Source organism: Bombus affinis, chromosome 13 (assembly GCF_024516045.1).
Source record: "Bombus affinis isolate iyBomAffi1 chromosome 13, iyBomAffi1.2, whole genome shotgun sequence".
Classification (NCBI taxonomy): domain Eukaryota; kingdom Metazoa; phylum Arthropoda; class Insecta; order Hymenoptera; family Apidae; genus Bombus; species Bombus affinis.
In genome coordinates this window covers 6,325,968-6,339,174 of record NC_066356.1, presented here as the reverse complement: position 1 = coordinate 6,339,174, position 13,207 = coordinate 6,325,968, and the positions used below count along the sequence as shown (strand labels likewise).

General features: G+C 35.5%; 1 protein-coding gene across 1 annotated transcript in view; it reads right to left on the bottom strand.

The window, feature by feature from the left end:
* Positions 1-13,207, bottom strand: part of LOC126923741 (extracellular serine/threonine protein CG31145) — a 93,717-nt gene that overhangs the window by 8,715 nt on the left and 71,795 nt on the right. The window contains exons 4-5 of the mRNA XM_050737466.1: positions 2,546-2,638; positions 2,073-2,377 (exon numbers count right to left, since the gene is read on the bottom strand). Of these exons, the coding sequence (XP_050593423.1) occupies positions 2,073-2,377; positions 2,546-2,638 (398 nt within the window). The remainder of the gene's footprint in view (positions 1-2,072; positions 2,378-2,545; positions 2,639-13,207) is intronic.

Here is a 13,207-nt window from a genome sequence, read left to right as displayed (position 1 = left end):
CATCTTATCGCTGAACTATCGACTCGCGATATCCCGGGAACCATTGAACGTATGTATCGACTTCAAACAAAGTGCATTATAAAAAGAGCGTGCTCTGCTATGTACCGAGTATACCCAGTGGAAAATTGGTTGGATATTCCGGATGGATTTTGCAACCGGTTAAGACGGAGGGATATTATGATTTTGATCGAAAAACAATAAATGTAAAATTGTTTTAGAAAATAGATTATTTTAAATTGATAATGAAATTATAATTTATATTAACATGCCTTGCGCTGGTCACGAAAAATGATCTATGTTTATTTGTACACAACCGTGTATACGTGTACATAAAATTATCCAGAAGATAACACTAAACTGTCGTAGCTAATATTCAGGAAACGACGCTAATAATCGGTGACTGGCGTTTAACTTAGAAAAGAACTGACGTTTAGATGAAACAAGCGGTCGCGCCAGTAAAAGTTCAGAAAAAGATGTAATAACAAATATGACGTAAAATCGTGGTCGTAGTAAAATGCACAAAACTCGTCGTAAATATGGAGAAAAACATTGGCGAACTATGCCAGCGACAGTTATAGATTTTGAAATAACGTAGAACTACATCGCCGGCAACCAGCCAAAAACTTATAAATGACGTAGAACCACGTCAGTGGCAACCAGTTATAGATTTTGAAGTGACGTAGAACTACATCGCCAGTAACTACGGTGGCGAACGAAATAATGTTTATAAAATAAGAAATATAAAGACAACATAATTTTGCGAATTAAAACGATGGATATATGTGATATATATATATCATAGAATAAATGACTGTTATCAATATTGAAAAATATTTTGGTAAGTATGTGGAAGAGGATACACCTCACCGGTTTCGATAATCTTGAAATATATTGCCAAGGTCAACATACTTAAACTTAAAAAAACTTCAATACAATTTATGTTACGACTATACTTCACTCCGGAGTAGGAGAGCGCGTTTTTATATAGTCCAACCTAAACTTAACTCATTGACGAGAAATACGACTATTTTTAATATCGTATAAATAAAAAGGAAGAAACGAACGTGCTATAGATTAGGCTAGAGTAATAAAGTGATACAATATTTTAATGAATCTATTGCTATATGAAACGTTGCACTATGTCTTCGCCTGTCTATTACATACAAATAATAATTAGAGCCAGCAGATATATACACATCGATACTTGGCACCTATACCGGTACAACTCAAAAAATATAAACCTTAGAGGAGGGGTGTTTTCTTTTCTTTTTTAAACAAATACACAAATTACACGAATTAAAACAAATAAAACTACATTTTTTTACAAAGAAATCTTCGCGAGTCATCTCAACGACACTTGTAGCGTCACAAAACAACTGAAGAGGAGTCAGTGTCGCTGTAAAACCAAGATCAGGTTGATAGCGACATAAGTAATAATTTTCCCTTCTAACGCAAAATTGAGGGAGTTATAAAGATACCGTTTTATATGATAGAAGCAGAAACATAATATAGTCTTTCTTTTTGATAAAAGAAAATATGAAATTCGTCGAATTATTCCATTATCGTTGCCAAGCAGCGACATGTCCTTCACACAAATGACAAAAGTATATTTGCTAGCATATACAAATGATAATAAATCAAGTAGTAATCAAATTTACAACACATTTGGAAAATTGCATTTGCAAAATGGAGATAAAAATTAATTCATGACGATCGGATACTAATCTGACGCAACCTACAACTCGTTGATTTATCCTTTTTTATTTATCTTAAAGATAATTGGCATCAATGAATTAAATTTAAGTTGAGCTATATATATATATATATAATTTAAGTTAAGCTACATATATATATATATATACATAGGGATAATATAACCTTGACGTATTTCAAGCTCATTGAAATCAGCCTCTTTTCTATAAAATTACAAAAATCGTTGATACAGAAAATTATTAAAATCCACATCGCATCGGTTCTCATTTTTCTTTTGTTCGCTATTTAAGAATGACGTAGAACTTGTAACCGCTTGTGAATGTGTTAATAAACTAGATTCGAGGGAAGAAAAATCTCACCGTGCTCCCACTGCGCCTTCTTCCTCTTGTGATAACTCCTGCGCCATGGATGTCGCCAGGCCTTCCTCGCAACGAAAGATTTATCCGGCAAGAACGCGGCGAAGCTCCCTTCAAGGGTGTCCGGATTTCCGCAAATCGCGTGCGCCGTATCGCAGTAATAACTGCACTTGCCGTGGAAGCAGATATTACCGGCGGGGCTGACGAAGAACGTCTTCAGCAGCTCGCCGTCGGCGATCTGATAAATCTCTGTCGTTAGGTTCAACGTTCTACCGGTGACTGGCATCGCCCTTCGGAATCCCAGTAGTCTGCAACAGCGAATCGTTCGATGAGGGCAAACTTTTCCACGTTCATTCCTCCCGGATCCAAGAAACTATACCGATAACGTTGATTCATCGAAGATCTTATTTTTCATAGATCGTCTTTTTCCTTTCTTTTTTTCTAATAAAATTTCGATCGATAGAATACTTGGTTACCTGTCCAGATGAAACGCTGCGATCTCTGCTGTGTGTCTCTCGAAGTCCGTGAAGTAGAAGTGATTTGGTAAAGTTTGCTGTTCTCGTGGAAACCTGGTACATTAATGAGAAAAAGAAAGAGATAATATCGAATTGTTAATGATTCAGAGGAGTTGGGATAAATAAAACTTTGGTATTCTCTTGCTACGAATTTAGGTGGTTTTTCATACGGATAGGACGTATTAAAAATTATAACGATGTAAATCGAGGTTGGGAAAAATTAGAATTTTCACAAATATCGTCGCTTTGCTGGCGTAGTTAATTAAGGTATAATTAGATTGCGGATGTTTATGCATTTATGGAAAATTTAAATATGCAAAAATAACCAGAACGCATATGACATTCAAGTAAAATGTGTGAAATATTCAAAGTAAAGTAATCGTTATAATTTTAACGGGCGAATCAAATTCCTATTTAGTTTCCACTTCTTTATATAGTTTATAAAATTACAAATTTGCATATATTGACACGGTTCCATAATTTGAACAAACATGATGCATAAATAGAAATAGAGCGTTGCTTTATGAAAAACAGTGATCTCACTTATACCACTGTGATTTTCAACCAGCCATAAGCTTCTCTGAAAAATTATTGCAGTGCTATTTACACTTCAATTTGTTTGAAACATTGGAATAATAAATAATCGGCAACAAAGAAATATGAATTAATACATTCAATTTAAATCGCAAATGAAAGAAACGTGCAAATTATTTGGAAATTTTCGTAGAATACAAAATTCAGGTGTATCTGAGTCAAATCAAGAAACGAACGTTGACCTAAAATAACGTAGAACGTATTATCCGATGGAAATGTTCTTCGCGATTTTCCACCTCGATCGTGGGACTCGTGGGAAATTCCTTGTTTTCTCGGGAATATTTTCCGGTTCAAGGGCATCGTCGAGACCCAATGAGAATGCACGAGCCTCTCTCCACGTGGAAAAAGAAAAAAAAAAAAAGAAAAGAAAAGAAAATACACGGAAGAGAAAGTAATTTCCACTTTCGTGACAATGTCAAAACACTCGCGAAGAAATCTTCCCATAACTGAACACGACAATCTTAATTTATCATCTTCATTTTTCATTTTCACTTTCTCGAGGGAATAATTCACGCTTTATTACCACGTTCTGATGATTGAATTTCATTCAATCGAAATTTCGTAACTGATTCAAACCGAGATTCAGATAAGAGAGGAATTTTCATCTCGGTTCTACGATCGTTCTCGTTGCTTGAAAAATGTTTTGCTCGTTCAAGGCCATAACACGTACAGCTACGCGACAGTTTCGAGATGTCGGAATCCAGAAGCAAGCGATTTCTCGAGAAAACATAACCCTACAGAGAAAGAGAAGAAGAAACGGTTTTCTCTTCGTTTTCTCCCGCCCCTCTACCTCGTTTCCGGTTCTATCGTGAAAGTCGACGGCGATAAATAAAAAAAAAACCTCCTCCGGGGAATCCTTCTCGTACGTGTGCACCTTTCCTTACGAAATATGGCGCTAGAACAAGAAACCCAGAATTCCGTGGATCTACTGACGTTGAGCGAGTACGTGCTACGCAGGCTCTATAAGAATGTAAATAATGGGACAAAACTTTCAGAAAGAGAGCGTTCGATTTTAAATATTTATGAATTAATTCTAAACGATGGTATCGTTACAGTTAATTGGCTTACAGATAACTGTCATAATTATAGGGTTTTTCCGAAATCATGATACGAGCGATCGGATGGTGATTCTACGTGCAAAAATACATCGAAGAGAAGAATAACAACTTTCTCGTTCAAGGCTTTGTTTTCGACAAAAATGAGTTTGCAAACTCGCCAGTTACCCGTATCGTGTATTGACTGATAGTGTCGAATTACGAAATTTCTGTTTCTGTTCGTGCCTGTATTACTAAACATGGAAAATGTCACAATTCGTTAGATGCTACGTTTTACATTACATTATATTACATGGTAACAATACGGTGGCCATGAAAAGTATTGGCATACCATTGTATTTAGTATAATATCTATTATCGTATTTATTATAATATTTATTACATAAATTATATTAATATTTATTATAATATTATTACATTCATAAAGAAGTTCTGGTTTAGAATGCCATTTTTGGGAATTTTATTGAATTCTTTCCATAGAAACCACGATCCTTCTATCAGCAAACTTTTGCATACACATATTTGATAATGTTTGAAGGACATTCATCCTTCTTCTTGAACGAAAATAATCGAACTATTTTAAGCGAAGAATTAAAAACTTACGCGAGTTATGTAAACGTCATTACGCGGAGTTTCAAAAAGAAAATCTTTTACTAGTGTCTGGCACGATTCTGATTATTCTACTTATCTGAAAGGGAAATATAGAAACACGTTTATGGTGTGAACGTACACTTGACTCTCAGCAATTAACTATCTCTACTCTAATAATTATAAAGTAAAAAAATGTTTAACAGGATTATACAAATATTCCTAATTTCTTGTATTTCGTGGTCGAGGATGAAAACATGAGTAATTTGAAATAAAACTATCTTTAATCTCGATACTTGGCAAACTTTTTGCATATTGCGATCTAATATCCAAACTTTTACCAACTTTGAATCAAAATTCCAGTGAGAATACTGAAATACTTTAGCTTCTCATTAACCCGGTTCGAACTTCGTTTTATCAGTGCCCGGCGCAAATAATTCCTACTAACCATTCAGCAGGCTCCTAATCAAAATGATTTTTTGGTTTCCCAATTTTTAATTACGAGCCGAATAATCGTATTATCATCTCGTTTGATGTAACGGTATCTAGTAACTACGAAACTATGTAATTAACAAAGGCTATGGGGTTGATGATAACGGTAGAAAAATTTCGAACCGAAATTTCTCAATTAAATACAAGTACGTTGTATTTCACGTCTCTGTGGATTGTTTATCGGCGAATAAGAGAAGAAAATCAAATGAAAATCGCAAGCAAGTTTTCGCTTAATATCTAATAATAAAATGTGGATCTTTATGCAAATTTATATTTTCATGCTAAGATAAAACGAAGAAAAGAAGCCTAAATTGCGATTTGTACTTAGAGGTAGTAAGTGTTATTTCGTTAGAAAATTGATCATCGACTTTTCTTTCCTCCAGTAACTTGTTCTTAATACATTGAATCCAACTCCCCCCAAATTCCATGTCGAATAATTTCTCGGGAAATTACATACATTTTTATGCACTCGTGACGAATATAAAGGTGTAGAAATCCAGAGAATGCGCACATACAGAAATATTTATGTTAAATAAACAAAGTGGAGTACTCGTCGTAATTTTTAGTAAGCGAAACAAAGTACTATGCAGGCCCCATTCCCTCGTTTCCCTTCATAAAGACACGCAATTGCATAAAAGTCCGTTGTCTACGTTATGAATTTCATCAAAAGTGATAATTGCTCTCGAGGATGTTTCTTAAAAGATAAAAAGAATCGTCAAATTTCCGCGGAACATTGACTACGGAAAGAACGAAACAAGGAGAAGAAGGCTGGGCGGAACTTTTCCAAGCAGGCTGGGCTAATTAATACGACGGTCGTGCGGTAATTAGCCCGTAATTTGCATCCGATTAAAAGTTAACTGGCATCGCGAGGCTGCCAGCCAACCCTTGCTGTCTGACCTTCCGACTCCGCGGCATAATTCTGTTTACCAAAGGCTGCTTCCTTCTCCTTGGCGAAGCGAAATTTTCTACCGGCTGGCAGCAACGAGGTGCGCGGGAAAGATAACCAGTATTTCGTTGGAATAATTGCGCGGAATAAGACCGGGGTCGCGGCTATTTTATATTCAAATGAACCGGTTCGTACGCGATTTATTCCGAGGCAAATATTAATTGCATCGTCCACGGCTGAGGACCTACAGATTTATAGGTCAGATTAGAGGAATTGCTTTTCTTACAGGCTGCCTCGAAAATCTGGGACATACGAGCTTCGGTTTTTTCTCCCTGCCACGTTTTATACCGCAAATTGATTAAAACCTTGCTACGATTCTCGAATATCTATGTGTCGAGTACGCTCCCATTTTAACGAAGAAAAAGAACAATGTTCCAAGACGTTTGATAAAAGATTGGAACGAGGAGTCGTCGTGTAAAACTACATTTTTTAATTAACCTTTAATAAGACTTCTTTCATATTTTCTCCGGATTGAATATATTTTTCAGTATTAGAAGAAAATGAAAGTGACCGAAAGAATTTAGTTGAACTTCCGTGATGAGCCTACTTTTATGTCAATATTCTTGACAAGTAATATGTTATGTTATATTATTATATAATATAATTCCCTGTCCTGAAATGAAATGATTGTTAGAATTTTTAAGTGGCGCATTAGCAGTCGTACTTTTATATATTGATGGTTCTTTTTTTAATTATCGTATTTAAAGAAGCATAAAAATGAATCACATTTGCTTGAATTATTTCTCCATTTTTCCCTATGTTTTTTAATACATAGTACAGAGTTCTATTATTGAAATTTTTCGGGTTTGAGGTCTTGAACCTGTCGATATATTTTGCGTATACTCCCCTACAATTTTTCGTGCACGAGCAACTTTATACGAGTCACGTATACGTATACACGAGTGCTCGAGATTTTTGTGAAGCTCGTAAAACCAGTTCCATTGGAATTTACTATATCGTGAATGGTCAAACGCTAATTGCGGCTAGAACTAATGATGTAGGTCGATGGTAATTATTGCTGGTCGATTAGTCGACCGAGTGGTGGAAAGCGAATAAAAAACATCCGACCTACGACCAGCAACTTCTTTTCCTCGGTTGGTTAAACTAAACATGCAAAGCGTGAACAATGATTTAGTTCAATTATCGAAGTATAAAGAATGCTTTCTAGCTGACTCATGCTTTTCAAAGACATACCATTTATTAATATCATTCGCGGTTCTTTTGACGAGATAAGGCGTAAAAAAGTTGGCCGAGGTGCAACGAGGAAGATTATCGAAATTTGTTAGTAAAATGCGAAAAAAGAGAGGTGTTTTTAATAATGGAGTACACGGGATTCAGACGCTAAAGTTTCGCGGCAAATTTAATAACGCGAACTTCGCTAGCCGCAGGAAGGTGGATAAGAAGGAAACTTGTGTTTCTCGCAAACCATATAACCAGCAATTTTATTTTTAATAATCGTTCCAGAAATTGTTGAGGAATAAATAGACATTTAAAGAATGTAAGATGTATGGAAATTGAAAAATAGAAAAGATATAAGATTTCTATGCATGTCCAAAATATTCCATTTTTAGAAACACATAATTCAATAGATTCTAAAAAGAATGTTAAAAGATTGAAATCATATATAGAAGAGAAGCTTCTTAGTTTTAATTATTTTATAATCGACATTGTACTTTGATGAACTTTAATCCATTAAACGATGAAACTGGTAGTAATTTAAGCGCGTTATATAAGTTTCTTACAAGCATGATATAAAAAGACATTCCAATCTAATATACAATTTCATATTTACAAGCAAACAGAATGGTTCAGAAAGCCTGCTAAATACTCCAATATTTCTTCGTCCCTACAAATTAGCGTTTTTTCCTCTCCAAAGATCAAATACAATTTTCCATTTACAAATATAAATATGTTAATTAGAAAAAAAAAAATAAAAAATAGGAGAGAAATATAAAAAAGTGGCGCCTAATACACTAGCCACTTCAATCTACATCTACTTGTTCTTTATTGTTCGAAATTATCGTCTTTTCATCAAAAATAAAATTCGCAAATATAAAAATGTTTATGGAAAAGACAAAAAATATGAGAAAGCAGTATTACTTAATACATCGGTCACCTCAATCTTTAGCTATTCCTACTTGATCCCCTGAAATCACTGCCTTTTCTCCAAAAATGAAGTATAATTTTATGTACATCCATGAATATAAAAATATTTATTAAAAAAGGAAAAAAAGAAATATAAAAAAATAGTACGACTTAATACACTAGCCACCTCAATATCCATACCATAACCACGTCAATCTTCATCTATCCCTTCTTTATCCATCTTCTCTTCGAAAATAAACTCCACAGATATAAAAAGAAAAGTATATATATATATACGTAAAGGGAATATAGAAAAGTAGTACAACCTAATACACTAACCACTTGAATCTCCTTCTATTTCTTCTCCATCTTCCGAAATCGCCGTCTCTCCTCAAAAAATGGAAATAAAAGTCGAATCTGGCAGCTCGAACGAAATCGAAAATCACCGTTCAGATTCAACGAGCAGTTGTTCATCTGCCCGAAAATCCAAAGCTCGCAATCAAAGAGCCTTGAAGCGGGCTTCGAATAAAAAGAAACCAAGCGAAGAAATAATTTCGCGAGAAGGAACGTCGTCGTGAAAAATTGTCCATTCAATGAATCTCTCTTCGTTCGAGAGTGGAAAAGGGGAAAAAAAAGGAAAAGGGAAGGAATACGAAGAGCGAAAGAGAAAGTCAGAACTGGTTCGTTTCGTGGGGAGAGAAAGAGGTGTCCTCTTTAAACGTGTAACGAGAGCTTATTGCGGGATTGGTGGCGCTGCAGACGCTGGCAATTTTGTGGAATTCCAGCTTTCTTCCTCCTCCCACCCATTGACACCCAAACGATTCCAGCCCTTTTCGTAGCGTGTCAGAGGATGGTCCAAGTCCGGAAACTTTCCCTGAAACTTATTGCCGAACTTATTACCGGAGTTTAAGCCGGCCTTGGCCACTTATCGTGGAATCTTCGGCCGACCGGAAGTTTAAAGGGCCAAGTGTGTGCACGGAAATGGTTGGAGGAGGTGGAACCCCTGGGAAGAGACAAGAGGGATAAAAAGGAGTCGCAATAAGCGTCCCGACGAGCCTCACTTGTCTCGAATTTTCTCTCCACTTCGGGATATTACGTTTTCTCTTGCTTTATTCTTTCGCTCCTTTCCCCGGTTCTTCCGGTTCCGGAACACGGCGATGGGTATTTGCCGCGAGTAACGAGGGGCTGACGGAAATTATCGTGAAAAATCGCGCGAAATTAAAACGCAGTGGATACACAAAGAAAGAGGGCCGATAATTGGAGAATTAACCCTTTACGATCGTATTTATTGGATGGAATTAACTTTCATTGAACGAATTTATTATTATTGAATTTATTAATTTTCTTCTTTGAAGTTTAGATACGTTTAATATAATCGTATCTCTTTTTGTTTCCGTTTTATACTGAAAATTGTATCTTATACTCTTCTATCGTGTGACATGTTTCAGAGCTTCAAGGCGTCTTTCAATCCACGATTCTATTTCATTGTCACTCGTTTATTATACGTTAGATGTGATTTATTGAGTGAAATTAACTTTCATTGAACGAATTCTAATTATATGATCTTGGATGCGATGTACTGAGTTTATTAATTTTCTTCTTTGATGTTTAGATATATTTAATATAATCGTATCTCCCTTTGCTTCCGTTTTATACTGAGAATTGTATCTTATACTCTTCTATCGTGTGACATGTTTCAGAGCTTCAAGGCGTCTTTCAATCTACAATTCTATTTCATTGTCACTAAAAATATAAATTTGTACCGTAATAATTAGTCACTCTGATAATTCCAGTTCTTGAAACTTACACATTTTTTCGTTGGAAAATAAATGTAACGCAAACGAAAATTTGATTACAATATATCAATTTGGATGATGTTTCAAGAAAATATTTCATAAATATATCATACATAGAGCATGATAGAATATAAAATTGTTTATGTACGGAACATAAAAATGTCAAAAACGCTATGAATTTTTCGAACAGTTAAAAAAATTTCTTAAAAACCTTGATCTCGGTCTTGTCTGTCGTTTCACTTGTAGCAGTCAGTTATCACTGGCGAGCATAAATAGTAGTCGTAATTAAGCAGTAAGAAGAGCAAAATCAGGCTTCTCAGAGTTGCGAACGAGGGTGCAATGGGCTCGAAGATAGGGCGAGGAAAGTTTGGTATTTCGAGGTCGCAGCCAGAGCGAAATTACTTCTGCAGTTTATTCGCGACGTAGCTTTTCGTCGCGATCCCACGAGGCTGGATTCGAAATACACGTCGATAAGAACGAGAAATTAACGCGAGAAACATCGGTCCTCCGCAACTTCCTGTCGACGCAATTGACCCGTATAAGTTAAGAACAGCTCGTATCCGGTCTGGCAACGTGCGCAATTTATTCGACAGGAAACTAAGCAGCAATATCTTTTACGATTGAGATCTACTATGATAATAGACAATTAAATCTATTCTCAGACAGGATAATTAACTCTGCCATTCAATTTCGTTCAGGATTTATGATTTATGGCGATTACGGTGATTTACGATTAATAAGAGAGTGCCTTCCTTTTACTGCAAAAGGTGATTTAAAGAATCTCTATTCTTCGCCACTTAATTTTCATAATCTTCCTAATCTTATTGTTATCATCAATTTCGATATTTGTAAAATAATCATCGAAGAAAGAATTTCCTATGTTGCAACTAATTTACTGTTATTTTGAGTACAAGAAAATACTTGTGTACATCGTTCTCGAGTTAAAAGGCAGGGAGCAATTTAAATTATAGATTTATTAATTTATATGGGATTTCCGAAATCCCACTGTACACAGGTAAGAGTCTTCTATGGTAAAGTGATCAATTCTGTTAAATAAATCCATCAACAAACTAGTAAACCCATAAATACAATTACTTGGAGCATAGAAAAGGGACAAATTATTTTACTTGTCGTTATATTCTAGCCGCAAATAAAATACTGTTGACATAGAAATATTGTTTTCGAAATATAAAAAAGAAAAGAATAAAATTTACAATTCGTTTCTTAGATTTATAACTCATTTTTCATGAGTATCATAACTTTAGTGAAACGAGAGGGAAAATGGGCGAGTAGGAGGTTGAAACTGCGTACAATAAAAAAAAAAAGAAACGAAAAGAATGAACGTGTCTAAAATGTTTTGCGACCCTCGATGCTCGTTTCCTCCAGTCTGCTTAAGCTGGGAAGTGTTCTTAGGCTGAAAGACAATGGGAGGATGTGACGTATCGCGTTTTCTGGAGGGAAAAAAGGGAGAGTGGGCAATGATAATTGAGTGGAAGAGAGGCAAGGACAGTTGGAGTGGCTCTCGCACGGCACGAGGCACTTGGCCCTCCACTTATGTAATTGTGCTCGTAATCCCATCCACGTAACTTCGTCAACCACGTGGCAAGAAAAACCGCAGGCCTCGTTCCTTTCTCTTACTCTTCTTCTGTTCGCATTTAACTGACGAATCTTTCTCCTTTTCGAGAAGGAAGGCGTAGGAAGACCTGAGAATAATTTCGTAATAGCTGGCTGGCTAATAGCTTTTTCTTGTAAAATGCTTGAAACGAATCAAATTTGTTATTTGAGCCACCGAGAAGAGAAACTGATCGATTTCATAATCCTTAAAACTACCTTAGTAACAGTGGAAAGATACGATTAATTTGGCGCGGATATTCATGGAAATTTATATTTTTATAAATGGAACTAATGAAATGGAATTTAGGTAGAAATTTGTTTCGTGCATTAAACACTGAGTGTTATAATAAATATTCTATTCTGGAAATTTTCTATACTTTTGCATATTATATCATTTCTATGGTATTTTTATATCTTCAAATTTCCTGTAAATGCATAAAAATCCTCAGGTCAATGGATAGTATTTAATTTTACAAAAATCAACGTAGTAACTTCAACGGAGTTGTTCAGTCTGGTTCCTGTGTCTCTTAATTATGATAATTGTATAATATATATATTAGTACAGCATCCATAATATATTCATAAGATGTATCTTCAAGTTTAAATGCTTTCACGAGCTTGTGTAGCTTCAAACTGACGCGAATGTAAAGCTGGCACGCTGTTCGTATGCAACAGGCTCAAGATCGAGGATACAACCAACTATGTTTATTGAATTTGAGATTTATATATATACTTCTGTAGTAATTACGATATTCAAAGTAAAAGCTGGAATATTATTGCTTGAAAGATATTGCAAATATATATATAAAACTTCTATAGTCATTGTAATATTCAAAATAAAAGCTGGGATATCATTGCTTGAAAAGTATTGCGACTATTTGTAAGAATTCCGTAATAATTACAATATTCAAAGTAACAGCTCGAATATTATTGCTTGAAAAATGTTGCAAATGCAGCAATTACGTCCCTCTTCACGCAACAAATTGGATTACAAGTTTGATATATTTTCAGCATTGCAACAGCAAGGCGTCCCTACTGCAACAACTTATAAGTTCTTAGGACTCAACTTCAGAGGATTAAACGGTGTATAACTCGTACCTGGAGAGCTCTCGCAAGTTTAGTGATCAAATAAATTGTTAATCCTCGGAACTAACATCCGATTCGGACGGAATTAAATGCTCTCGCTCGATTTTATCTCGTCGAAGACGCGTTTCGCGGATTCGATTCTCGTCGAAATAATCCTTAGTAAATCGTGTCCTAAGAAACTCTCTCCCTCTCTCTCTCTCTCTCTCACTTATCTTCATTCTCCAAGTTTCGAGCATTCATTCGTTAGACTAAGCAGCGCATCCCACCTATTCGTATATCAAACGTGACTCACATGCCTGCTGGAGATAAGCGGACAGCTTTCAAGAAACTCTCAGTTTTAGTCTTCGACCAATTACGTAATTATACG